The sequence below is a fragment of the Ursus americanus genome, chromosome 25 (genome assembly GCF_024610735.1).
Source record: "Ursus americanus isolate L20-20 chromosome 25, mUrsAme1.1.p, whole genome shotgun sequence".
NCBI classification, from domain to species: Eukaryota; Metazoa; Chordata; class Mammalia; order Carnivora; family Ursidae; genus Ursus; species Ursus americanus.
The window spans coordinates 2,353,318-2,379,194 of NC_142151.1; the positions used below are offsets into that span (position 1 = coordinate 2,353,318).

General features: G+C 48.4%; 1 protein-coding gene across 29 annotated transcripts in view; it reads right to left on the reverse strand.

Moving 5' to 3' along the window:
- The window catches only part of CACNA1C (calcium voltage-gated channel subunit alpha1 C), a 734,056-nt gene that overhangs the window by 46,425 nt on the left and 661,754 nt on the right, over window positions 1–25,877 (reverse strand). For 23 of the 29 annotated variants that reach the window (XR_015721584.1, XM_087855496.1, XM_087855495.1 and 20 more), the window contains 4 exons: window positions 13,132–13,164; window positions 9,733–9,861; window positions 7,414–7,479; window positions 5,762–5,853 (listed from right to left, as the gene is read on the reverse strand). Coding sequence is in view for 28 of the 29 variants with exons in the window: in XM_087855496.1 (XP_087711622.1) it covers window positions 5,762–5,853; window positions 7,414–7,479; window positions 9,733–9,861; window positions 13,132–13,164 (320 nt within the window). In the remaining variant the exon portion in view is untranslated. The remainder of the gene's footprint in view (window positions 1–5,761; window positions 5,854–7,413; window positions 7,480–9,732; window positions 9,862–13,131; window positions 13,165–25,877) is intronic. The other 6 variants (XM_087855498.1, XM_087855505.1, XM_087855489.1 and 3 more) reach the window with 1 other exon arrangement.

Genomic DNA, 25,877 nt, shown 5'->3' on the forward strand with positions numbered 1-25,877 from the left:
AGGAGATTTCATACCCCCTTCTATTCCTGAAAAGTTTATGTAACATAGGAATGATCTATTCCTTGATATTTTGGAAGACATCACACATAAAAATACTGGATCTTGGAACTTTTTAAAAAAGATTTATTTATTTTTAGAGAGAGAGAGAGAGCAAGAGAGAGGGAGTGCCTTGGGGGGCTGGGGGGGGGAGAGAGGGAGAAGGAGAAGGAAAGAAGCAGACTCCCTGCCGAGTCAGGAGTCTCACGAGGGGTCAGTCTCACCACCCTGAGATCATGACCTGAGCCAAAACCAAGAGTCAGACGCTTAACCAACTGTGCCATCCAGGCACCTCTGGATCTTGGAACTTTTTGAGGACCAAAACCTTGATTACATTTTCAATTTCTATTGTGAATAATTAAAAACATTATTTTAAAGACAATTTTGTGATTTATATTTTCCTATATAAAATTATCTACTTCTAGATTTTCACATGTATTGGCATAAATTTGTTCATAATATTTTATCATTCTAAAAATCTCTTCCACGTCTGTAATTGTGTTACTTTTCTATTCCCGATGTTGTGCCTTTTTAAAAAAATTGGTTTTGATGAAAGTTTGTCCATTTATTGGTCTTCTCAAAGACTTAGTTTAAGGGTTCATTGATAAATATTTTTGTTTTATATTTTATTAATTTCTGCTTTATTTTAATAAGTGCATTCTTTCATACTTTGAGGTTATTTCGCTATTCTTTTTCCTTCCATTAGTTTGGTAATTATAGATTTTGTAAAATAAATTAATTTTGGCTCTGAAATTTTCTTTGGTATCGATGGGTGCATTTTGTAAATTTAAGATGTACTGCCCTCACTCTTTCATTTCTTAGAAGTATGTAGCTTCAGCTGTGAGTTATTTAGAACAATGATTTAAGTGGATAGATTTTGGAGGGACTACAGATTTTGTGGTTAATGTCTAATTTTTGTTGTACTGAACTTAGAAAAGTTTTAGAATTTTTTGAGTTCTTCTTTGTGACCTAAATCTTGGCTAATTTTTGTGAATGTTTCTGGGTGCTTAAAAAGAATGTGTTTTTTTTTTTTTTGCCATCCATTGATTACAAATTTACTTAAATTTGTCAGTTGTATTTTTAGATATTCTTTACCCTTTCTTTTGTTCTATTTGCTCTGTCATTATTTTATATGTCTCCCATTGTGTGTGTGTGTGTGTGTGTGTGTGTGTGTGTGTGTTCATTTTTTCCTTACCGTTCTATTAGTCTCCTTGGTATGTTTTCAAACTTTATTATTAGGCTCATGTACTTTTATGATTGTTTTATAATCTTGGTGGGTTATACCTTTTATCAATATCCCTCTTTGTCTTGTTTAATGCCTTTCACCTGGAATTTTATTTCTTCTGATGTTGTTATAACTACACCTATTTTTTTTTTGGAAGCTTTGTCTGGTATTCTTTTTTCACTCCTTTATTTTCCCATTCCTTTATTTTACTCTATTATAAACAAGCTACAGCTAGACTTTTTAAAGCCAACATCAGAGTATCTACCTTTTAATAGAGAAATTGAATTTTTGGTGATTAATTTTTGTTTTTATTCCTTCCATCTTGTTTTATTTTATTTTCTTTTTTTTAAATTTTTTTTATTATATTATGTTAGTCCCCATACAGTACATCCCCGGTTTCCGATGTAAAGTTCGATGATTCATTAGTTGCGTATAACACCCAGTGCACCATGCAATACGTGCCCTCCTTACTACCCATCACCAGCCTATCCCATTCCCCCACCCCGTCCCCTCTGAAGCCCTCAGTTTGTTTCTCAGAGTCCACAGTCTCTCATGCTTCATTCCCCCTTCTGATTATCCCCCCTTTCTTTATCCCTTTCTTCCCCTACCGATCTTCCTAGTTCTTATATCCCATAGATGAGAGAAATCATGTGATAATTGTCTTTCTCTGCTTGACTTAAAACTAAGAGGCAGCCCACGGAATGGGAGAATATATTTGTTTTATTTTCTAATTTTCTTTTCCTCCCTCTCCCCCCCTTCCTATCCCCCTTCTTCTTTTTTTTCCTCTCCTTCCTTTTGCAGAATTGCCAAGGCTTTCTTTTTCCATCTAGTGATTTGGAATGTACATATTCCATTTCTGCTTCTCTAATGGCTGACCTTCACATATTTAACATATCTATTTACACACTTTCCTCTGGTTGTGTATAGAGTTGAATGGTATCTGTTTCCTTTCCATAAACAGGAGAAGAATGTTAGCACACTTTCATGTTTCTCATTCTTCTACCATCTCATTCTTCCTGCCTTGTTGAGATAATTGGGATTTCACTTCCAAACTGCCATTAAGGTTTTGGACATTTTGCCTTAACAGTTATTATTTTTTATTAAAAAATTTATTATGAAAGTTTTCAACCAGATACAAAAGAAGAAAGTCAAAGAAATGCCATGTACCCATCACCCAATCTTAGCAACCATCAATACTTTTCTGTGTGTGTTTCATCTATCTCCCCAACAACACCCTTCTCCCCTTTTGGCTGGAGTATTTTATTTTATTTTATTCTTTTGCACTCTCACCTTTTAAAATAATTGAAAGAGGAGGGGCGCCTGTGTGGCTCAGTTGGTTAAGCATCTCACTCTTGATTTGGTTCAGGTCATGATCTCAGGATCCTGAGCCCAGGGTGGGGCCCAGCATGGGGCTCCCTCCTCAGGGGGGAGTCTGCTTCTCTCCTTCTCCCTCTGCCCCTCCCCCCCGCACATGCACACTCTCTCTCTCCCTCTCTTTCTAAAATGAATAAATAAATCTTTTTTAAAAAATTGAGAGTTGACACACAATGTTACATTAGTTTCAGGTGTACAACATAGTGATTCGACAAGTCTATACGTTATGCTCTGCTCACCACTAGTGTAGCCACCGCCTGTCACCATACAACAGTATTACAGTACCACTGACTATATTCCCTATTCTGCATCTTTAATCTCCATGATGGAATATTTTAAAGCAAATCCCACACCTTATGTAATATCATTATATCAACCCTAAATACTTCAATATGCATCTCGAAAATAAAACAATATAATTTACATAACCACAAAGTAATTATTATACTTAAAAATTAGCAATAATTGTTTAATAACTAATACCTCCCTTAACAATTATTTAGACTTAATATAAGGTTTATAATTTCTTCGCTCATAACTCATAACTATAAACTTTATGGTTTCTTTACTAATATCATTACTCTGTTCATTCAATTTCTTTTTTTAATTAATTATTTTTATTATGTTATGTTACTCACCATACAATACTTCATTAGTTTTTGATGCAGTGTTCCATTCAATTTCTTAGATTAATTTTTCACTTAGAAGCGTATCCTTGTGTAGTTGTTTCAGAGGTTTATGCAAGGGAGTAAAATTTCTGCGTTCTTACACTTTTGGAATCAATTTTGCTTTGTTACTTGGATGCTAATTAGGCTGTATTACAGGCGTCTCGGTTCAAAAATATATTTTCTTCATAATATTGCATACATTATTTGTCTTCTAGTATGTACTTTTGCTAATGAGAATCTAATGAAAATTGGTATTTTTGAAAACAATTCACTTTTTCCTCTTTGGATGCGTCTAGGGTATTTTCTTTATTCTTGGTATTCTAAAACTTCCTCATACTGTGTCTGATGAAGGGACTTTTTGACAAACCTATTCTGCACTTAGTAGGCCATTTCAAATTTTCTTTGATCATTCTTTAATTTCATTCTCTCCATTCATTCTGTTGTTTTTACCTGAACTTGTATTAGAAAGATGGGATTTTCAGCTCTATCCTCCATGTGTTAACTTTTATTTTATATTTTCAATCTTTTTGTCCTTTTGGCTGTGTACTGAGAGAACCCTAGATTAGATCCTTCAGCTCACTATTTCATTCTTTAGCTGTGTCCATTTTCTGAATATTTCAACAAAGATGTTTTTCTGAGTTTTTTCTTTAATTTGTTCTTATTAATAATGACTTCTCCTCTGTCTCCTGCTCTTTGGTTCAACAGATGTAATATGCTGTGCAATCTCTCTAAAGAGATGAATTGTATTTATTTTCAAATCTTTTGGCTTTATATCTTCTTTTTCCTCCTCATGGGCTCATTCATCTGCTAATTGAACATGGTGCCTTTCTTTATTGATACTCGTTTCCCCCAAATACTTTGGGATTATTATTGACTGTTCTTTGTGACTGAGGACCAGTTCACATCTCTGTGGATCAAGTTCTCATTACAGAGCCTCCCTGGGGATCATGAAGAAAGAGAACACCCGCTGCCAGTGAGGTGGGTAGGCTGCATCTCCTTGAGGGTGGGGTTCCGGGGGGGACCTACTCTACCTCTCAGACCCCAAGCCCAGGGTTGTGATGTCAAGTGCTGCTTTCAGCTCATGAACATTAGCAACTGCGCTCCACATACAGGTCCTTGAGGAGCCAGCCTCATCGGGCCCCAGGTCTCTCCTGGGCCTTTTACCTTGATCTTGGAACTGCTCTCACTTCTTCCATAGACCACGCATTGTGGGAGATATGTTTTCCTCAGATCTCGTTCCTTTGTCAATTCTGATTTCTTCCATTGAGAAATTCCTCAGCATTCCTGGTTCACTAACAGCACTCTTCCATTTTTTTTCCTTCTTAGTACTGTTACGGGTTTGTTTTTTTAAGAAATATCTTCTGTCATCAAGGACTTTAGGAAAGGAGGGGAGATAGAGCTATGTGCTCGGTCTTATACTCGTGTTCAGCTCCGATACTTAAATATGGTGCAGGCTTAAGTGTTGTTGCTAAATTGTGGTTTACAGTGGCCTCTGTGTACTCCGAGTCTGCAATCTGAGGGAGGTGGTAATGTCTAGCTGATATTTAGAGAGATGTCGTTTTGATTTAATACACTTTGAGCAATAATGATACTTGGGGCTGGGTGTGGGGAAAGGATTTTCTAGAACTTGGTGAAGGTGGGGCTATCTGATAGAGTGGATCTCTGGATCTTCTGGAGAGGGACCCCAGGCAATGGTAGGGAGTTCACTGCCTCTCCCAGTGCCACAATATGTAGAGTACATGAGCTGGAACGGACTTTAGAGATCACCTGTCTAGGGATGGGGTACACAGTGCTTATCTGCCAGCCCTGGTCTGGATGGTCTGGATGGTCTCCTCTAGCAGCCCAGGCTGTGAGGAACAGGAAACTGAGAAGGACCAAGGGGGCAGAGCAAAGGGGTCATTAGGAGTCAGATGAGGAAGAAGCAGGCCGCAGCATGGACTCAGTCAGGAGTAGGCTGAGGAACCCTCTTTCCCCCAGCTAGGCCTGAGGTGGTGGACTTCCGAAAAGGTGAAGGCTCATGGCTGGCTTCACTGAGGAGGAAACTAAGTGCATGAGGACATAATAACCCAATAGAGCAAATGGCATTGACATCGGCAGCTGTATTTGTTTGCGAGGGAACCGAGACTCAGAGAAGTTAGGTGTCTCACCCAAAGCGAATGTATCACAGGCTTGGCTTTGAGCTTGTTTGGCTCCCAGGCCAGGGTGCCGTCAGTATCTGACTTGTGATCCTCTAGTGTTTTTGGATGGTTACTGGCAGGCATGTCAGTGACCAGTGGGCCGCTCAATGGGAAGTACTACAAATAGCACTGAAAGGCCAGCTTTCTAGTCCAGGGAGGGAGATCCAGCATCTGTTCCCTCCCTGCCCGCTGCCCTGGAAGAGCTCCCTCTCGTTCTACGTCCAGACCGCAGGGCTGCATCATGTAGGTGTGTTTGTACGCATCCGTCCTCAGAGACTCACCTGAAGAGAAGCAGCACAGCTTGGGGGAAGGTCTGGAAGTTGTTGTTCCGGTTGATCTCTGTGGTGTCATTCAGGGCAATTTTCCCAAACACCTAAGCAGGGTGAGGGGAGGGGGATTCAGTGAACGGTGCACAGAGAGGGGCCTAGTTCCCACTCATCGTTCAGTGGTCTCTTCAGGGGTCATGGCTGGCTGTGGGTCAGGCTAGCCCATAGCTGAACTGAGTCCCCTGACGTGACCTGACAGGGCCTCTTTGGGGTAGACACCTGCTGCCCCATCCAGCCCCTGATCTGCATCCACCACACCGGACAGGTGTAAGAAGAAAAAGCTGTGGACCCTCAGGAGAGGTCCTGATGGGCCACTGGGAGCCGGGCTGAGAGCAGGTGGATGCTGCCATCAGCACCGTGCTTCTGCGCATGGACAGAGGGCTCTCTGTTCTCCTTCTTCTTTTTGGCTGAAGATTCTTGGGAATATATCTTTTTTCTCTTTAAAAAAAACTTTACTGAGGAATAATTAACAAATATAGTTGTGTATATTCAAAGTGTACGGTGTGGTGGTAATTTGATGTACAATGCTCGCAGAATCATTACCCAGACCAACCCAACTAACACATCCATCAGCCCCCACGGTGAGCGTAGGTGGCTTTTGTTTCGGTGTGGCGAGAATGCCTCGGATCTACTGGCAGCCGCTTTCAAGTACACAGCACTGTTATCAATTACAGTCACCATAAGGCCCTCAGAACTCGGGCCTCTGGCCTCCTTTCCATTGCCATTTCATCCCAGATGCCCCCTCTTCCAAATTCAGTTCTTGGATTTCAGAGCACTCTGGGATGTGGGCAAGCTTAATCTATCCCTGAAATTAGCGGCCCCCTTATTTTTCTGGACTTTTAGAGCTTTGCCTGTCTTAGAAGCTGCTGCCCTTGGTGAGGGGACAAGGTAGTTCTTCTCATCTCAGAAGACTTTGGCCTAGGCACCGGGGGTCTTTCTGCAGAGAATAAGCAGGGGGAATCTTCCTTCAGAGGCCGCTGAGGAAAAGTCCTGGCTGGTGTGAATGCTGGGCTCTGGTGCTCTCTGGAGCCCCCAGGAGGGGCTAGCTGGAGAACGACACAGGGTATGCAGTGAGCACTTGCGAGGGGGCGCCCTTGAAACTGCTGCATGTTTGATGGGGAGAGCTTGCCTGCCTGACTCCTTCCTTCCCTCCCCCTCCCTCCTCCTTCCTTCGTTCCCTCTCTCCTCCCTCCCTGCCTGTCATTAGCTTCTCTTCAACGGTGCTGGGGTGGGAGATAGTCCTCAGGCTGTCAGACCTGGGCAAGGAGAGGGGTCCTGTCTGACACACCCTTCTTGTTGTTTTCTGGAAGGGGCTGTCTCTCCTGAGCCTCCTTGGCATTAATCTGGGAGTGTTTTTCCCTACTGAGACCAGAGACCAGGCCTGGGGCAAAGTGGAGAGAAGGTGGATAGGATAGTACATGGCTATTCACCCTGCTACCTGCAGGACACCATTTGCAGGGATATTCTAATTCCTGTGAAGTTCTTGGCCTCCGAAGTGGAAGCAGAAGGAGGGACCGTCAGGAGCAAGAGGGAGGTGTCCGGGAACATGGGGCTGGGAGGTGGAAAGAGAAAGGGGAGGCAGGGGAGCAGCAGGCCCGCTGTCCTACCTGCATCCCAATCACCGCATAGATGAAGAACAGCATCACTATCAGAAGGGCCACATAGGGCAGGGCCTGGAAGGAAGCACAGGAGACAGGGTGTGAGGCCGGTGGGGGGATGATTGGCCAGATCCATTCCCAGAGGGCGCTGCGGCCTGGCTTTGGGAGGGGGCATTTCCAAGAGCCCCCACAGAAGTTCTGGGCACCAGGAGAAGGCTTGAACCATGGCATTGGCCTCTCGTTTTCCCTTGGTTTCAATCACCCGAGAAGCAGTGTGGAGTGCAGAGCAGGCTGCAGAGAAGGGGTACATATGGTAGGGTACTGCTTTAGTCAAAACAGTCAAGAATGAGCAAATGTCCTCCGACTAGACATAAGGCTTTGTACAACAAGGAGAAAGCTGTGGAGGACACACACCAAGGTTTCCTGGGGAGGTGCGGGGTGGAGGGGGTTAGACCCTTCCTTTACATAGTTTGATGATATCCTGCTACTTGTAATAGAAATAATTACTAAGGAAAAACTTAAGTAGAAGAAAGATCATGGACTCATCCTCTTTCTGCCACTTTCTAGTCATGGGAGCTTGGCCATATTACTTAAGCTCTCTGAGCCTCAGTTTCCTTTTCTGAAAAATGAGAAGAGTAATTACCTCTCAGGGGTTCTGTGGTACTGAAATGATTGAAGACCTACAAAAGGCTGAATGTGATGTCTTCCACGTATTTGGGTCCCCTATATGTTATCCACTCCATGTATTATCTGCCTGGCAGCTCAGACAACTTAATTTTCCAGAGTCCCTGCCGCTTCTCCTGGGGCGAGGCCTTCTGGGGCTCAGGGCCTATTCTGGAATCCAGAGAGCCACACGTTCAGGACTAGGAAATGCCTTGCTAGGCATCCACACACCACTAGATGGCACTGCGAGATCACACGGATGCTGCTTCGGTCAGGTGGGAGCTGCTACTCCACATTCAAGCCTCTGCCCACAGTTACCCGGGTCTGTTGCCTCTTCCTAGGAAATATGTGTGTGTGTGGGGGGGGGGCGAGTATTTGACAGCCTGTATAGTGATAGTGGCTGTGGGACCCCAGGGGTACACCCATGGACAGGGTCAGCCCCCAGTCCTGCTCTCCCCAGAATCCTCAGATTTCCAGGGACTGGGCAGGGTATGGCACCCTCCGGTGGGGTAGGGTGGGGCGGGATGGGGCTAGCAGAGGGTGGCTGCAGCTCATCAGGAAGGCCTGGTGTGCAGAGGACTGGCTATGAGGAGTGCAGCCAGGCTGGTCCAGTCAAGGGCCTGGGTGGATGAGTCCCAGGGCAGGAGGCTGCCTGGGAGGGTGTTCACACCTTTGGGAGGGGATTCCAAAGCAAGGCAGGCACCTGACCACAGAGCACTTCCTCTGGCCGCGCCTTCAGTTCTGGACACATTTGGATCAGGGACCCACTCCGTGCCTGTCCCTGGGCCCAGACTGGCCAGAGTGGGGGACGAGGAAGGCACCCTTCAGTGCCCGGAAGCCTGACAGTGGTGCTTCCGTGGGCAGGGAGAAGCCGCCGTCCATGTTGGGCTAAGGAAGCATGGAAGTACACGCAGGGGTCCCTGCACCACTTATCTTCAAGGAATTCAAGTGACCTCATGGAGCTTGCTTCTCTTTAATGTCAAACTTACATAACACACCTCAGAGGTGGCCAGGGGTGATCATTATTCTGCTTTCACAGATAGAAATAATGGCTGAGAAAAAAGAATTAATCCTATAGTTAGGCAACCCTGTGCCCCTGTGAGGGGATCATGTCTCCTCGAATGGAGTCATAACAGGGTCCTGGAGAGTTTGGCTAAGTCTACAAACAGGTGTGGACAGTAGACATTGCAGAAATGCCTTTTGGAAGGAAGGTGATGGCCAGATCCTAAAAATGCCGAAAGTGGGAGGGCCACTGAAGTTATCAGATCGTCTGGGCCAATGCTTTTCAAAATTTTTCCACCATAAAACCTCTTTGTGCAGTGAATTCTCGTGGAAAAATGCACGGATGAGAGAACCACTTCAGCCACCCCCTTAGCTCCCAGCCTTCTTTACCCCAACTTTGGGGAAATTTGAGGCCAGGGGCATGATTTTGGGAACCCTAGATGGAGTCCAAGGCCTTCATTGTAGACTGGAGGAAAGCCAAGGGCGGAGAGGGAGGCTGTGGTCACAGAGCCGCTGAGGAGCAAGGTAAGCCTGCACTGGACTCCTAGTGGTGCAGTTCCCTGTACTGCGTCACCTCCAGAGCTGGGGGAGCTCCTGCGCAGCCCCGCCTCCAGGGAGCTGAGGACGCTGTCCTTGCAGCCTGCTGAGAGGGCAGGAGGTTACCTGGAAGGATTTGATGAAGGTCCACAGCAGGGTCCGGATGCCCTCTCCGCGGCTCAGCAGCTTGACCAGGCGCATGACCCGGAAGAGGCGGAAGAAGGTGATGGAGATGCGGGAGTTCTCCTCTGCGTTCTGGAATCCATCGGCAATAGGAGGTGGTAGTTAACATGGCAACAGAGAGGGGTGGGGCAAGAACGAGGTGGGCCCTGCTCTGAGCAACATAGCCCTCAGTTGGGGTGGAGGCAGGGCAGGGCAGGGCAGGGTTAGCTGCACTAGATTCTCTCCCCTGGACCGCAGATGGGGAGGCCAGCTGCCTGCCTCTTCAGACAACCCAGGCCTGAGGTTTCTGCAGAATTCAGCTGTGCCCAGGCCCCTGAGCCCAACCCTGTTCATCTGTTCTCCCGTTTTCCCCTGCGTTCCTAATTCTTAACCCCCTGGGTGGAGCAATAGAAGGTTCCATAAGGAACTTCCATGTGCTTTGAAATCTCAGCTGAGAGCTAGCTGCCTTGGGAGCACCCTGCCTGGACTGCATGCTGAGGAAGCAGTCCCAGCCTCCCTCTTGTCTGGCTTGAGGGGTGACATGCATCCAGAGTGGGATCTGGCTCACTGCAAGGTGGCTGGGTGGGTCGTGGCCTGCATGCCAGCCCTGGGTATGCTTGCGCTGGGGGTCCTGGTGGGCAGGGTGGGCTGACAGAGAATAGTTGGAGTAGGTTGCCTGCGGCAGGGATCTTGTGCCCTGGCAGCTCAAGACTCCAGAAGTCTTGCTGTGCCGTCTCTAACCACAGGGCTAAAAGGGACGGTGGGGACAGGGGTGTTGCTTCGCCCGTGGAAAGTGTCTGTGTGCAGCCCTTGCCTCACCTCAGACACTGAAGCTGTTCCCCTTCTAGTACCCCCCGCTCTGGGGCCTCTCTTCAGGCTGCAGGAGACCCTAGAAGGGTGGGGGACACACTCTAAGTGAGCCCTAGATGAGTCCGGGCCCCGGTGTAGGAGGACAGAGGGGTCCTGCTTAGGGCAGATCATCCCCTCAGGGGAGTCCTGGAGCTGGGGGGGGGGGGAAGGGGAAGGTGAGTAAGAACCGGATCCAAGCCAAGCCAAGCGGAGGCAGGAACCCGGTGCTAGGGCTGCTGGGGTCTGCTGGCCAAGGGGCCTCCTCAGCCTGTGGGACCTGGAGCGTCCTGGGTCTGGGGTGTGTGCCTGGCCAGGGCTCAGAGGCAGGGCAGGCTGCCCTGTCACCCTCTGCCTCCAGACCTAAGGACAACACGGACGGACCCCCGCCCCCCGCCCTCCTCCTGCCTACGCTGGCCAGAGAGCCCGTGGTGGTAGCCCCCGGGGAACCACCTGCCTGTCCCCAGAGCTAGTGCAGCTCACCCAGCCCTGTCCGCACCAGGAGAGAATGAACCTTTGGGCTTCCTGTTATTGTTCCTGTTGCGGGCGTCTCTCAAGGGAGGGGGGAGTCTCCAGGTCATTGGCGGGGACAATCTGTACCGCTCCCCCCTCCCCCCGACCCCCTTCTTGATTCTCTGCTTTCTTTTGAATCATTTCCAGGCCAATCCTCCCTGACAATGTCCACACCTTGTTTGCACCCCTGAAGATCCTACTAGCGCTGATGCCCCTGAGGGCCCCTACCGGCCCTTGGTTCTAAGCCGGTGGCCTGCTGACTGTCACTGCCACGGCCAGTGGTTCCATCTTACTTCTGTTCCACACGGGAGACCCGCGAGGGTGGCAGAACACTCCCCAGGCAGTGGCCAACCGCCGCACACCCTCGCTCCGCTCCCCGGGGGTGGGAGGTGCTCAGAAACCGTGCCAGAGGGGTCTCCACTTCTCTGACTCTCCAGACCGCGGGAGGGTCACAGTATTTCTTCTCTTTTCAAACCAGAGCTGCCTTAGATCCGCACAGGGCGTGTTCCTGTTCGGGGGCGTCTGGGGGCTTGTTGGGCACGCTGCCGCCAGGCCAGGCCGGGAGGGAAGGCCTCGCAGCCCTTGCCCCGCCCCCGCCCGGCCATGCCTGGGTACTTGGAAGACTTTGATGCCCTTCATATCTGCATTTCTATCACCCGTGTATCTACTTGAAATTCTGTTTTCTCTCCTTAAAAGGAGGTTCTGTTTCCCCAGAGGAGTTGGCAGAGGAGGCTCGGGGGTCTTATCAGTCGGCTTTCAGTTCCTCTATGTTCCGGGAAGGAGAGAAAGAAGAACAAGCTTAAGCGGGAAGTTCAACTGTGCGGGTCAAGAGCTGGTGAAGTTGGTGCCACAGGGGCACCTGGATTTGAGGAGTTAAAAAATAAAGTCAAGGGTGCTGTTTAAATTCCAAGCTGGGTTCAAACCCCGACCCCGGAGACCGGCTCCCCCAGGAGCTGCAGTTTCCTAACGCTCTAGAAGGAGGATAAACACATTTCTATGTAGACGCAAAAATGTCCTCCAAAAAACCAAATGACAAGGCAGTGAGGCAGCTGACCCTGGTGGCCGCTCCTGGGAAGCGGGGTACAACGACCAGGTTCAGCCTTTTCCTGGGTGGCCTTCCAGCTAGCCTGGGGCGGGCTGTGTTGGGAAGCACTACCACCGACCCAATCTTGCCCCCAGTCTGCTGACTTTCAGGGAATCAACCCACTCACTGAGCCTTTTAAAAACTCACACTTGGCTCAGTTTTTAGACGGCAGCCTTTTAGAGAAGCCTGTTCCAAGGAGACTTCAAGGTCACACCTAGTGGCACCTATCACTTTAGGCAAAGCGAATCATCACAGTCCTACTTCAAGAGTGCTCCCCTCAAGCTCCCGAGTTTGTTTTTCTGCATCACCTAATTTGAATGAACTTCAGGAATTTAGAAAAATTCATGGGTCACGTTGTTGGAGTGACTGGGCATTCAGGCACACTCTCAGTAACAGAGTCCAGCTTACACCCTCGGCCTTAAACTCCAAGCACACGGGAGGCCAGTAGTTACAGACACTGGGTGATTAGTGGGAAGTCATCATCTGACTGTCTGTCTCCGGCTGGATCATCCCTCTCCTTCCTCTTTTCTCGGGAGGCCCTTACCATGGCGCTCATGGGTGCCCTGTGCAAATTTCCCACATCAGATTAAAGCTAGAGACTTCAGCCCACGGAGGTCTCAGGATGTTAACAGGAAATGGCCCTCGGGTCCAGTTCTCTCCCGGTGGCTCATTAGATGGTCAAGATCACAGTGAATTATCACCCAGAGGAAAGGTCAGGGAGGGACCAGAACACCATTACACAACAGCACTTCACAGCTCACACGCGACCGGGCAGGTGAGGCACAGGACAGACACGGTGGCGACATGCAGCGGGAGCGAGGCTAAGCTCCCAGAGATGCTGGGGACCAGGGTGGGTGAGAGTGGAGGTGTTAGAGGAGGGTCACAGAAGCTAAGAGCGTGGTCTGGAGGGTCGGTCTTACCATAAAGGGAGAGCATTGGGTATGTTCAGCTGGCTTTAAAGAAAGGCAGATAGAAATAAGCTGTAATGAGTCTCCAACGAAGATGCCTGGTACTCTAGGTCTTGGCTAACACAGGAGCAACACCGTGGCAGGAGAGGGCAAAAGGAAACAAGTGAAAGAAATACAAAGCATAGGCCTGGCAGGTTCTGGCACATCACCATGAGTGTGGGCTCTGCATAGGTGCGTCTCACATCTAGGGATGACCCGAAGGCATTCTCTACTCAGGACCATCTCTGGCCACGAATGAAATAATGCCCACACTTGTTACACACGGGGTCTTCTGAATTTTGTGGTGGGAGGTTTGGTTTTGTTTTCTAAAATGAGTTATGTGTCCTAAGATAACCTTTGAGGGCTTGCACTTTCTTCACTTTAGCTTACCCTGGCCCCCGGCCATTGCCAGCTGGAGGAGAAAGGCTTTGCTTATGCCTTAGTCCACGTCCCTGCCCAAATATTTTTGAGCAAAGGAGGTCAAGGGCAATGGCCCTTGAAGTTTAGGGGGAAACTCAGTTTTAGTTATCACTGAGGAGGATCTAAAGAGGTGGTCCTCGAGCCCCTCTTTTGCAGGGCTGTACCTCAAGCTTAGGTTCAGGTGGGAGATGGCCCTGCTTAGCTACTAGTCTATAGGTGTGGGGAGCCTTGGCCATTGGTGTGAAATAATGTTTTTTACATTTTAAAGCTCTTCACACAATTTAGGATATTATTATTAACACCCAACATAGCTGTTCTCATGGGTCTGACTGCTGAGTTCACTTTGGGGCAGGAGCTGAAGAAACTGGCCACCGGTAAGTATCCCAGGGCAACCTCCAGTTCCTTGAGCCCATATCCGGGAAGATGTCCCTACTCTTTGGGCCCCAGCACTCAGAGCTCAGCCCCCGACTGGTCCTGATCATCTAAGCTGTTAACTCTTTCTAGAAAGTCATGACTTTGCTTTTACCCTCCACTTTAAGATGGTTGCTCTTGTGTTTCTGTTTTTAAGGTACAAACAAGGAAAACATGTAATGGAAGTTTTGAAGGATGGAAATGTGCACAACTAGACATTTACTTGCAGACTGAAAATACTTCTTTGGTAACAGATTTCTCAGCAAATTCCTTTTTTTCCCTACAGTAAATTGGTAAAATGTCCTTTTTTGGGAATGATGGAGATAAAGGGTGAGGCAAGGGAAGAGAAGGGAAGGGACACCTCTCCAGTCCCTTACAGAGCACATTCTAGATCTCGGTTTCTTCTTCAGAAGGAATACCAGCTGTCAGGTCAGTCCACACGCCTGGAGGCTGTGGGGTCACTATAATTTGGCTAGCAGGCTGAGATAGAACATAGACACACACACACACACACACACACACACGGAAGACATCTCTAGTCGCTTGAGTGCTTGTCCTCCTGTGTTTCAGTGGGGGAGAGAGTGTGAGGGTCAGACGGAGGTAAATCAACACTACATGCGATGCCAGGGCATCAGATAGAGTTCCCAGCAGGCGTAGGCCATTGCTCTCCTCTTGGATCCATCACGAAAACTGCCAAAGCTGCCCATCACTCCTAAGAACCCTGGGCAAACGTTTTAGAGTCCTCTGGGTCAATCCTGTCCCGAATGGGACCAGGATGGAGACAATTAAGAGAACCCACCTGGGTTCGTGTTTTCTAATCACCTTGATTGTATCTTATTATTTTAATAATATGTATTAATAATCCTTAGGATACATCTCTATGGTAGGGGTCAAGAAATCAGAAGGAGCAATGAGGGCAGTCGGGAGAGGAAGGATGGGGCTCTCTGGGACTCCTACGTTGGGTTCCCAGCCCAGGGAACAATAGCTCTCCTAGGAGTCTCACTTTGGGGGAATCTGGAGAGTCACAGATTAATTTTTTTCTTGGGCCTTAAGCTATGCTATTCAGAGGGCTCTTTTGACCCACTAGAGCAGTATCTGTCGATGTCTCAAAAATAACTAACCATTCATAATAAAATCAGAAAGCAATCCTTGGTGATTTCTAAGTGGAAACAATAAGAAGAAGCCTAACATACAGCCCTCACCCTCAGAGAACCCACAGTCCACTGACATACTGCCAACCCCCTAAGGACATTTCCTAGAGGATCTCGTGTAGTCATTCCAGTCTTTGGTACCTTGCCTGGCTGCAAGTGGAATCCCTTGGTGAGCTAGAAGGGAAGACTGGACCCGCTGGGTTTGGGCATCTGCTCCTTTAGCCCAGAGCCATGTTTGTGCTGTTTGCCACTCTCTGTGATTCCCTGGTACCCTGTCTTGAAAGACCGCCTAGCACTGGTTCTACTTTTTGAGCTAAATTCAGAACTGGTTGGTAGCCTGGAGTACTTACACCATCCATCTCTGACCCTTTCCCAGATTTGTTCCCTGTTCTGGAACAAAGGTAGCTGCTAGTTTCCCTATCTGTGGTCTTTCTGGGGAAGAAGGGCAGAAAGAATCCCTGAAGACTCATGCCCCGTGAGCCTGGAGACCCTACCCGCACTACCCTTCTAGAGGGAGCCAACAGAGCTGCTTACCTACTCTGAACATTCCGGCTGAGTTTTCATACGGCTTTCTATCCAGTAGGCACTGAGCAGCCAATGATTTCATCTTTGTGTTCTAATGATCTGGTAATTTTTAAGGGGTTTAAAGATATTGGGCAATTAACTTAATTTGTTCATGCAATTTGTATAAATGAAATAAGATGATTATTCCATAGGTGAGGCAGAAAGAGTCCTGGCTGGTGGTTCCAGCTAACAGGCTAAAGGCAGATAGAAAGGAAAACCCAATTACCTTACTTCAGTATACTTATGCAGATTACCTAGGTTCGGTATAACTGGCAATGACAACATTAGTGGCACCAGGCAGCAAATAGGATATTCTCTGGAAAACTGTCTTTCTAAATTAAGTGCAAGATCAAATGAGAAATTATCACCTCAGTGGATGAAGTCTTAGTTTCTGGAATGTCCTCACTGTTCCTTTTCACTGGGGGACCATCTTTAGACCATGCACAGTACACTGAAGGATGAAACTCAGGGAGTACTAGAGGCTAGTGAAGAGAGGATTCTCCTACATAGAGGGGATTTTTCCTGTTGTTAACATTACATAGTCTCTCTGGAGAACTAAAAGGTTGTGAAAAATAGCTCTTAACCATATAAAAAGGAGACCTTTTCTTTTTTCTTTTCTTTTCTCTTTTTTCTTTCTTTCTTTCTTTCTTTCTTTCTTTCTTTCTTTCTTTCTTTCTTTCTTTCTTTCTTTCGACTGCCAGGAAGCAAGGATTACTAGATATTAAAGGCTAGGTAGTAGATATCTAGGCTGTAATACCCAACCAAGCTGTCTTCCAGGATATTCTCTCAAGATCAGGCCATTACAGAGTACTTTGAAGCAACCATAAGCCACTGTTGCACCCTCCTGGACATGCTGACTTTGAAAGGTGCAGATTACCTTCTGATTCCCTCCAGGGAAGGCTGGCTCTTGGCTAGGTCATGAACAGGCCCCGCAGAACAGGTCTGCACAATCCATTGGTGCCATTGAGACAATGGCTATAATATCAGAGTCACTGAAATTCTACACTCCTCTGAAACATGAGTCAAAAGCAATGTTGCAGGAGCATGCAAGTCTTTTACTAGCTACCCTGTTACAGAAATGTTTTTTTTTTTAAGTACTCTTGTCCCGAACTTAGGGAGTAGATCTAATATAAATTCCATTTTAGACCACCTGAAGATCTCAGTCCAGCTGGCATCTCTCCCCACTCCCCAAGCTCTACTCTCTGCTTCTCTGTATCCACTGTCTCTAATCTCATCTCAATTTGGTCCGCAAGACAGGATGCATGGTTCAGTTGCAAGAGTGTTGTGGGGGTGGTGGAAGGCTGAGAGGCTGGGGTTTTATTGGTGAGATTGGCTGGTTGGTTATCAGGCTGGTACACACAGAGAGAGGCAGGAGTCAGGGGCTTCTAGAAACATTTGACATCACCTTCATTGTCAGGAGCCAGCAAGTGTAGGTTAAGGTGGGGAGGTCTTCATTATCCTTTTATCTGCTCTTCCAACCCCGAACCAAACTGTGGCCCTATAGGTGTGGAGGAGGTGGGAGATGCTGAATCTTAGAGCCACCAGAGGTGACAGCAGGGGAGGGAATTTTAAGGAGGCCAAAGTAAAATATGTTTTAAACTGTAAATCCTCTGAAGTCGCATGAAGAACTTTGCTAGGGAGACGCAAGGCTTAAATAAGCACAAGTCAACTGGGATATATAGAAGGTGAGGGTAGATGTCAGTGGCTTTCAGATTTAAGGGCAAATGAAGGAAATATGGGGAGTTGAAAGCAGTTCTTAGAATTTCCATTTTGGTTTGTGGAGGGGGTCTTTGGTCTTTGGAGATGGATCTGTGGAGGAGGGGTGCTAAGGAAAAGGAAGGAAGGGGGGATTCAAGGGAGGCAAAACCACTGCACAGAAAAGGGCAGGGCAAAATGAAAGAAAGCCCAAAGATGAGGCTGTAGAAAGCGGAAAGAGCAGCCCCCCTTCCCCTTTTCTACCTGTCCACCCTGTTGGAAACCTCCTGGCTTGCATCTGTTTCTCGTAGTAAAATTCTAGCCAGAAGGAGAAGGGCGCTTCTTGAATCTTTGTGGTTACAGACACACAGTTGAAATGCCTCTTTGGAACTTCCTTGAAGGGGGTCTTTGGCCCCAAGGGGACTGGTGGAGAGGTACAGAGTATGGGGGTTGCTGGTTCCTGGCTCACTCTTACTCTTCCTGTCTCTGTGTGCTAGACTGCAGAAGGTGGACAGCGGCGACCACTGGATTATTAGCTGCACTGTGGCTAGCTCATACAGCTGCAAGTAGCTTAAGCCTCAGGAGTCACTGTGTTATTCACCTGGAGCCTGATGGCTCCCCAGGTGCTATTACCTGCCAATAATTCATGCTAAACAAGATTGATTCAATTGTCAAGGTAGTTTTATCTTCCCTTGGGAAAGACAGCCAATATCCTTCACTCAAATAACAAACAGAAGAAACCCATGAAGAATAAATGAATGAAATCAGTTTGTCAGCAGTGCTAACAACATCAGTGAATTCTATTTGAGAGAGAGAACATACAAGCCCAGAAGGACAGAGAAGAAAGGGGGACAGAGAGAAGAGACGCAGTAAATATGAAGAGTAAATGGTGCAGGCTATGCTTTTTTGGGGGCATTCGTGGGTGTTTTTGAACCCACCTGTGGTGGAGATCTCTCACATTCTCTACCAGCTCACGGAATGTTCTAGGTCCCTTCGCCTTAGCAGCTTTCTGGCAACCACACCGACAGTAGCTTGCCGGCCTGTAGGAACTAAAGTAACAGACACTGGCTAGGCCCAGATGGCTGGCTGGCCAAACCAAGGGTGTGTTGTGACAGCTTCCTTCCACTCTTCTATTTTAGGGTAAAGGAGAGGGCTGTATGTGGACAGGAAAGATGAGAATAGGAAATGAAAGAAAAGAAAATTAGAGGAAAAGGGAAAGTGAAGGAGGCAGAAGGCAGAGGGCAAGAGGAGCCTTGACGGGTCATAACTGCTGGAGCACTCAGATGATCCAACACAGGCTGAACTAAAAACCCAAACCAGGATGTCCACACAAAAACAGGTTCCCGTGGACCTCTCGGGTCAAGCCTGCAGGGCACTTCTCGAGGCAACAGCTTTGGGAAAACTTGTATACCAGGCCGCTTTATCAGGCCTGACTTCCTATCACATCTGACCTCACGGTGCTCTGTCGTTGCCCACACAGCAAGCCTTGCCTAGCAGAGGCCTAGGGGCTTTCAAAAATGGCTCCTGCATTGCCAACTAGACTGCCAATAGTCAGACACACTGCTTAATCTCTCGAGGGATGACTTTATTTCCAAGCAGAGTAGAAAACTGCCTTTGTAGAGCCACTGGAGGGTGGAGGGTAGAGAATATCTGTCTCACTCAGGTGTCATGTTCCTGAAAGTCTTATATTAGACACACCAGATATCCAGTCTTAGGTTGAGCATTACTGTCTTCTCCTAAGGGTAACATTACTTTTTGGAAGGGTTGCTTACTGACTCACTACCACCCTAGTATGAATTAGTATATTGGAAACAGGGACCATAGTTGCATTAGTTTTGTTGTGGGACTAGGGGTGGTGTTGAAAGTGGGAAGAGGCATGGAGGAACATCCATGAGCAACAGAAGAAAGGATCCAGCAAAGGGAACAGAGGTGTAAAGAGATGTCAGGATCAAGTCTGCTCCACCCAGCTTAGCCTGAGATCGCCAATCTTGATTTAATCTACCTTAGAACCAGCTCTGGCCACACTGACCATTGTCATATATATAGACAATGTCTGGTAACTCCACCAGTTGAACCCCCAACACTAACACACCTGATGGGGAGTCAGGGGCCAGGTTCTTGGTTGGCCTTGCTAGTACCAAGCTGTGAGAATGAGCGAGTTGTCTCCTGCCCCTGGCCTTCTGAGTCCTCATTTGTAAAACTCATGTATCAGCAGATATTCTGTGCACTCATGTGGGATACGTGGAGATGGGCCTGGGCCAGGTGGTCTGCTAAGTTGTGTCTTCTCTAACATTCTTGGATGAGGCCACCATCTGCCTGGACCCCTCATCTCTGTTCTTGGCAGGGGCATCTGCCCTGCCCTTGTGCCCATTCTGGCCCCTTCTCTGCTACGGTTGGGGGAAGGGAAAGGCAGACCAAGAGGGCCAGGCCTGCTGCCCCATGTAGGCACTATGGGTTGAAGACTGGAGAGAGGGTTGGAGTGTGTGTGTGGAGCTCCGTGACTCAATCTGGGGGTGGACGTGCCACACTCTCCCTATGACTCAGGATGACTCCTTCCCCTGTCATTCCAGGCCCCAAAATCAGAGCAAGAGCCAAACTTGCTTTATTATTTTTAAAAGCCAGTAAGGGGCAATTATTTGTCCTGTGGGTCTGTGGCGGAAAGGTGCTGCTAGCTTCAGGAGCCTGGGCAGGGAAGACCTGGGGCCAGTATGTAGAGGCCCCTGGGTGATGTCCCTGGACACTCCCTGCAGCTGAGGCCCATCTCCCCAGTCTTGTTACCACCCTCCCCCTGAGACTCCCTCCTCCTCCCATTTTCTTCTCAAGCTGCAAATGTCAAGGGGGCAAGGGTAGTGGGGGCTGCTTTACACTTTGCCCTTTTCTTCTGAGTCCCATTAATCAGGTGCGTAGGTCGGGAGTATGCAGACCACTGTCTGAGCATTCCTGGGGCAGGCTGGGCTCCCTTGGACCAGCACTGGCAGCACCAACAGGCACAGAGAAGTTAGGTTGGATGGCTCTGTGCCAGCTCCTGGTGCTGGCGGTGCACTGAACGAGGACCCTTACGACACCATGCCCAGGCAGCCTGGCCCAGGGATTTAGCCAATGGGTTCTGTGGAAGTGGCTTTGAGGTCCCAGTCTTGCCACCTGTTAGCCCTATGATCTTGGGCAAACTGTTCATCCTGTATGCTCGATTCCTTCCTGTGGAGAATAAGTGCTCTGAGGAGTTAATCTGACCATGGGCGTGATGCCTTTAACACCGTCTGGCTCATGCTCCTCCAAGAGAAGCCACCATTTCCCTCTTCTTCTTCCTCCTCCCTGTCCCCGCCTTGCTCCTCATCAGCTAAGATCACAGCTAGGACCGTGGTGAGTTCACTTGATTTTCCTGCTCTGGTCACTTCTGTGGACTAGCACTTAGGCACCTACACAAATCCTCTGGGCCCCCCAGAAGCCAGCATTCTTTCACCTGACATGGTCCTTGTCCTGTTCCTCTCCCTGAAGGTCCCTCTAGGGTGTTTTCTCTGGAGAATTTCCATGTGAGCCAAGCTTTATGAAAGGAACACCCCTCCAGAATCTGCAAGGAGTTGAGGGGACATGAAAATGCCTCAAACTATATCAGAAAAAGCCCAGTCAGAATCACGGAATGCTAGATCCCAAGGGCCCACCGAGACCACCTCCCCCTGTTACCCCTCCCCCATGTACATTTGAGGAAGCTGAGGCCCAGAGAATGGGGTTAATTGCTCTAAGTCACAGGGATTACTGGTGCTGGAGCTGAGAACCGATCCCCAGCTTCTTAATTCACCATTTGGGACTATTTCTCCATATCCCTAAGGCAAGGATCCAGGCTTCTCAGCACTTTCTGCTTTGGAATAGACTTTAAAATGAAGAATTAACAGGAAGAATGTTGGGAAAGGCTGTTGTCCCCGACACCCAAACTGATTCCAGTTTGGGGTATTAGGAAGCATTTTTTGACGTTCCAGGGACTTCCATTAACAATTGCCTGGGTTCCTCTTTGGGTCTTCCCTCTGGAAAATATTATTTCAGACCCCAGAAATAAAGGAAGACCAGAGGGCACACAAAGGAAGGGGAGCCTCAGCCAGAGAACAAGGCAACTCCTCAGGGAGGAGAAGGGCCACGGCCAATGCTCCTGGGCACTGAAGCAGAACTCAGCGTGATGACACAAGGTGGGGACCCACGATCTGCCTCGAGTTACATCTGCCATTTGTTCGTGGGCCTCTTCCAGAGCGAACAGAAAGTCAGCCACAGTGGCTGTGAGCACAAGGGTCCTGCCCTCTTCATGCTGGAGGCCCCAGCTCAGCCCTCGTCTCTCCTTTGTCTTTCTCCCTCTCTTGGTCCTCTTCGCCACTGTCTGTGGCTTTGAATAGCACCGGTATGCGGCTGACTCCATGCCCTGACCTCAGACTGTGCGCCCCACTGTCTCCCTGACATGTCTACTGACAGGTCAAAGAGACACGTCCTCACTGAGCTCCTGTCCTCCTCATGCAAACACGCTTCACCTGCTGTCTTTCCCAGTGGATACCAACTCCATCCTCCCACTGTAGAGGCCCCAACCCCCCAGCCATCTTGGACGCCTCTTTCTCCCACACCCACATCCAGTCTGTCAGGAAATACTGTTCTATTTTCAAAACAGATTGAGACTCTGACCATTTTGTACCACTTCTAATGCTCCTGCTCTGTCGCCAGCTACCCTCACCTCCCACCTGGGTTACCACGTTTGCCTTCTGAGTGGTGTCTGGGCCTCCTCCCCTGACTCCTAGAGACAGCAAGGTGGTCCTTTGGAAATGTGTCAGATCATGGGACAGCTCTTCTCGAAGGCACCAGTGTCTTCCCTTCTTGCTCAGTATAAAAGCCAGAATCCGGTCCCCTGTCCAGTCTCCTCTCTGTCCTTCTCCCCTGCTCAGTGTGCACCAGCCACCATGGCTGCTGCTCCTGCCCCAAAGTTCCTCTCCCAGATATCTGCACCGTAACTCCTCACTGCCTTCACATCTTTGCTTTGTGCCCACGTCCCCTTCCCAGGAAAGCCCATCTTATTTGACACTACCCCTGCCTTGACTGTCCCCAGCACCTCCGATCCCCCTAACTTGGCACAATTTTTTCCAAAGCACAGATCATCATTTAGCACACTGTGTGATATTCCTGTTTTCTAGAGGTATGGCTCATTGTCTGGTTCTTCCCCCTACCCTGGAATGCCAGCTCATGAGGCAGGGGCTTTCGTTTTGCCCACCGATGTATCCTAGGTGCCTGAAATAGTGCCTGACACACACAGGTGAGACCATAAATACAGTGGAATGAATAAGTGATGGCCAGGGATGGGTGGAGAACCGTTTCCTGAGAGGGAGGGGCACCACGGCCTACGCAGTGAAGGTAAGGAGGGAAGAGAAGGAAGGCTTGCGGGGACAAGAGTATAAATGCGGGGAGTGTTTGGGGGCAGTTGGAATAAATACGGGATCTGGTGAGGGAAATGAGAGTTGATTTCTGTAGTTTTAAAAGAGCCAAAGATGATGAATGACAGGTGAAAAGCCCTCATGGATTCCTCGGAGGCTAAAAGTGTGGATTCCTGCCTGTATGTCTGGAAATGGATATCTTGTGATGACAGTATGACTGGAACATTCCAGGAAGACCTAGAGCAGCACCCAGGGAAACCACCATGGCGCTGTGAACTTCTTCACGCCAGGGATGGTCTAGACCCAGAAGCTGCCAGTGACCTGAAGGCAGAGCCATATGGTGCAGGGACCTACCTCTGAGACTAGACATTACTGCTCCTTAGTCTGTCCTCCACTATACTGGCTGCTACCTGAGTGCAGGCTTGCCCAGGACTGTGCTTGTGGAGCGGGCGTCTTGAGGCTTGGGTTGTGCACAGTGATCAATACTCGGTGCTTACTTTCATCTGGCTGAAACTGTCGACCACGTTCCAGAGTCTAACCATATCCAGGAAATTAAGGGCCCTCGCAGTGTCTGGGGGTAGTAAGTTATACTGAGATATACCTGGTTGGAGACGAGGCCCTCCCAGCTCTTCCAGTAGGGGTTTTGGAAAAAATGTCTTTGGCTTGGGTGCCACAGTCTCTCCCACTCAGTAGTGCTTTACAGTTACATAGAGTTTTAAAATAGATGCTCTTATTTCAGCCTCAAAACACACTGCAGGAAATATCATCACATTCCTTTGACAGATGAGGAAACTAAGCCTACAGACATTTTGCTAACTTCTCCGGGAAGAAGTTCTGACTTCACGTCTGGGCCCCTCTTCCTCTCCCACACTGCCTTCTGGACTGGGGTGGTATTATGGTTATTCACTTTGCTCAGAGCCATTCATTGTGTGGTGGGTCTCTGGACACCTCCTGGTGCTCTCCGTCACACACACTGTCCTCATTTAATCCCCAGACAACCCTTCAGTATGACTTTGAACAGAGTCCTCAGTCTGGAGGAGTGAACAGAATCTGAGCATGGGATGGAGGGAGGCTGGAGGAGTTAGAGGTGATCAGAAAATTCTAAGGCGGTCTGATAAATAAGTTTTTGTTTAGAAAATGGGAAAACAGGGATCCCTGGGTGGCTCAGTCGTTAAGCGTCTGCCTTAGGCTCAGGGCGTGATCCCAGGGTCCTGGGATCGAGCCCTGCATCGGGCTCCCTTCTCCGCTGGGAACCTGCTTCTTCCTCTCCCACTCCCCCTGCTTGTGTTCCCTCTCTTGCTGGCTGTCTCTCTCTCTGTCAAATAAATAAATAAAATCTTTAAAAAAAAAGAAAATGGGAAAACAACCTGTATGGTTACTGAAAATATAAATTACAGAATGTAAGGGCTGAACAAATCCTGGCTAGGGAGAGTCCATGCGAGGGGGTTGTGTGAGATGTATGTGTTTGTTAAAGGCGTCTTGGACTGAAGGGACAGGAACTCTGGCCCAGGGCAAAGTGAATGGGCCCTACCAGGAGGTCTGGGTTCCAGCTGTGTGGCTCGAAGAAAAGGCACTTAAATCTCTCCATCAGCATCTTTAGGGTCAGCAAATTGGACATGATAATTCTTGCCTGTCAAATTCACAGGGCAGTTAGGAGTTACCTGAGACAAATTTATGCACAGGTGAATTGTAAATAGAGAGCCATTCTACAAACCTAAGGGTCTGCAGGGTGATTTCCTGCTCCTTTCCTGCCCTGCGCACTCCCTCTCGATCTGCCACAGAGCCACTCTTTCTGTAGAAATTTTATACCCTAGCAACTTTTTTCTTTTTCCTTTGTTTTTCATTTTAAAACACCAATAGTTTGAAGGGTGCCTGGGTGGTGCAGTCGTTAAGCGTCTGCCTTCGGCTCAGGGCGTGATCCCGGCATTTTGGGATCGAGCCCCGCATCAGTCTCCTCCGCTATGAGCCTGCTTCTTCCTCTCCCACTCCCCCTGCTTGTGTTTCCTCTCTCACTGGCTGTCCCTATCTCTGTCAAATAAATAAATAAAATCTTAAAAAAAAACCACCAATAGTTTGGGAGAAAATGGCAGGTTGAGTGGTATAGGCCTTGCCAACAGTTAGAGCCACAAAGGACCCCCTCACAACCCCGGGACCGCAATGGATCCTCTCTGCATGTAGGGGAGCAGCTTGCTGTCACCTTCCTGCATCTTCCTGCCACCGGGCTCCCAGTCCCTGGGCATAGATTCATACGCACCTGCACTGCTGTCTGTAAAACACACGCCTCCGTCTCTCCCCTATCTGTCTCCCTGCCCGCTCCCTCAGTTGAGAGCAGTGCACTCTGAGAGCTCCAAGCACGAAGGTGCTGCTGGTCTTTAGAAATGCCGGGGTGACTCCTGGCCCTGAATAGCACCTGACATACAACGTAGGGCTCATCTGGCCTGAAAAGCCCGGAGTGTGCTCAGAGTGGTGAGGTGAGGGTGGTCGGGAGGGGCACTGAGGGGAGGGGAGGTGCAGCACATGAGTAGGAAGGTGGACCTTGTTTTTAAATGACCTAACGCTCTCCTGGGACAAGTCAAGGGACAGTGAGTACACACACACACACACACACACACACACACACACACACACACCATTAGACAAAGACAACTCAGGGGGATCTCAGAGATAGAGGGGCCATCAAATCTATAACTATAGGGTGAGCAGTGAGGGTGCAAGAGGCCAATGGGAGGGGGAGGTAGGGAATGCGCAACGGACTCCTTCCAGTGTCCATGTGCTGGAAGGGGGGGGCAGACGGACTTCTCGTCAGGGGAATCAGGCAGATAAGATAACATGTCACTTCAACTGCTTGGGAGCAAAATACGGAGCGGGCAGGGGGAGGGTAAGGATGCAGTAGGGAGATGGGGGCAGTTGGTTGGGTAGTTTCAAACATCTTAGATCAAAACTCTACAGCGTCTGCTCCGTGCTGTTATTCAATGGTTCAGTGCATGAAAGGTTTGTGCAAACATTACCAAGTCTCTTAATTAAGGAAAAATAATAACAACAAAAAAATTAAACAACACATGTTAAAGACTAATCGCCA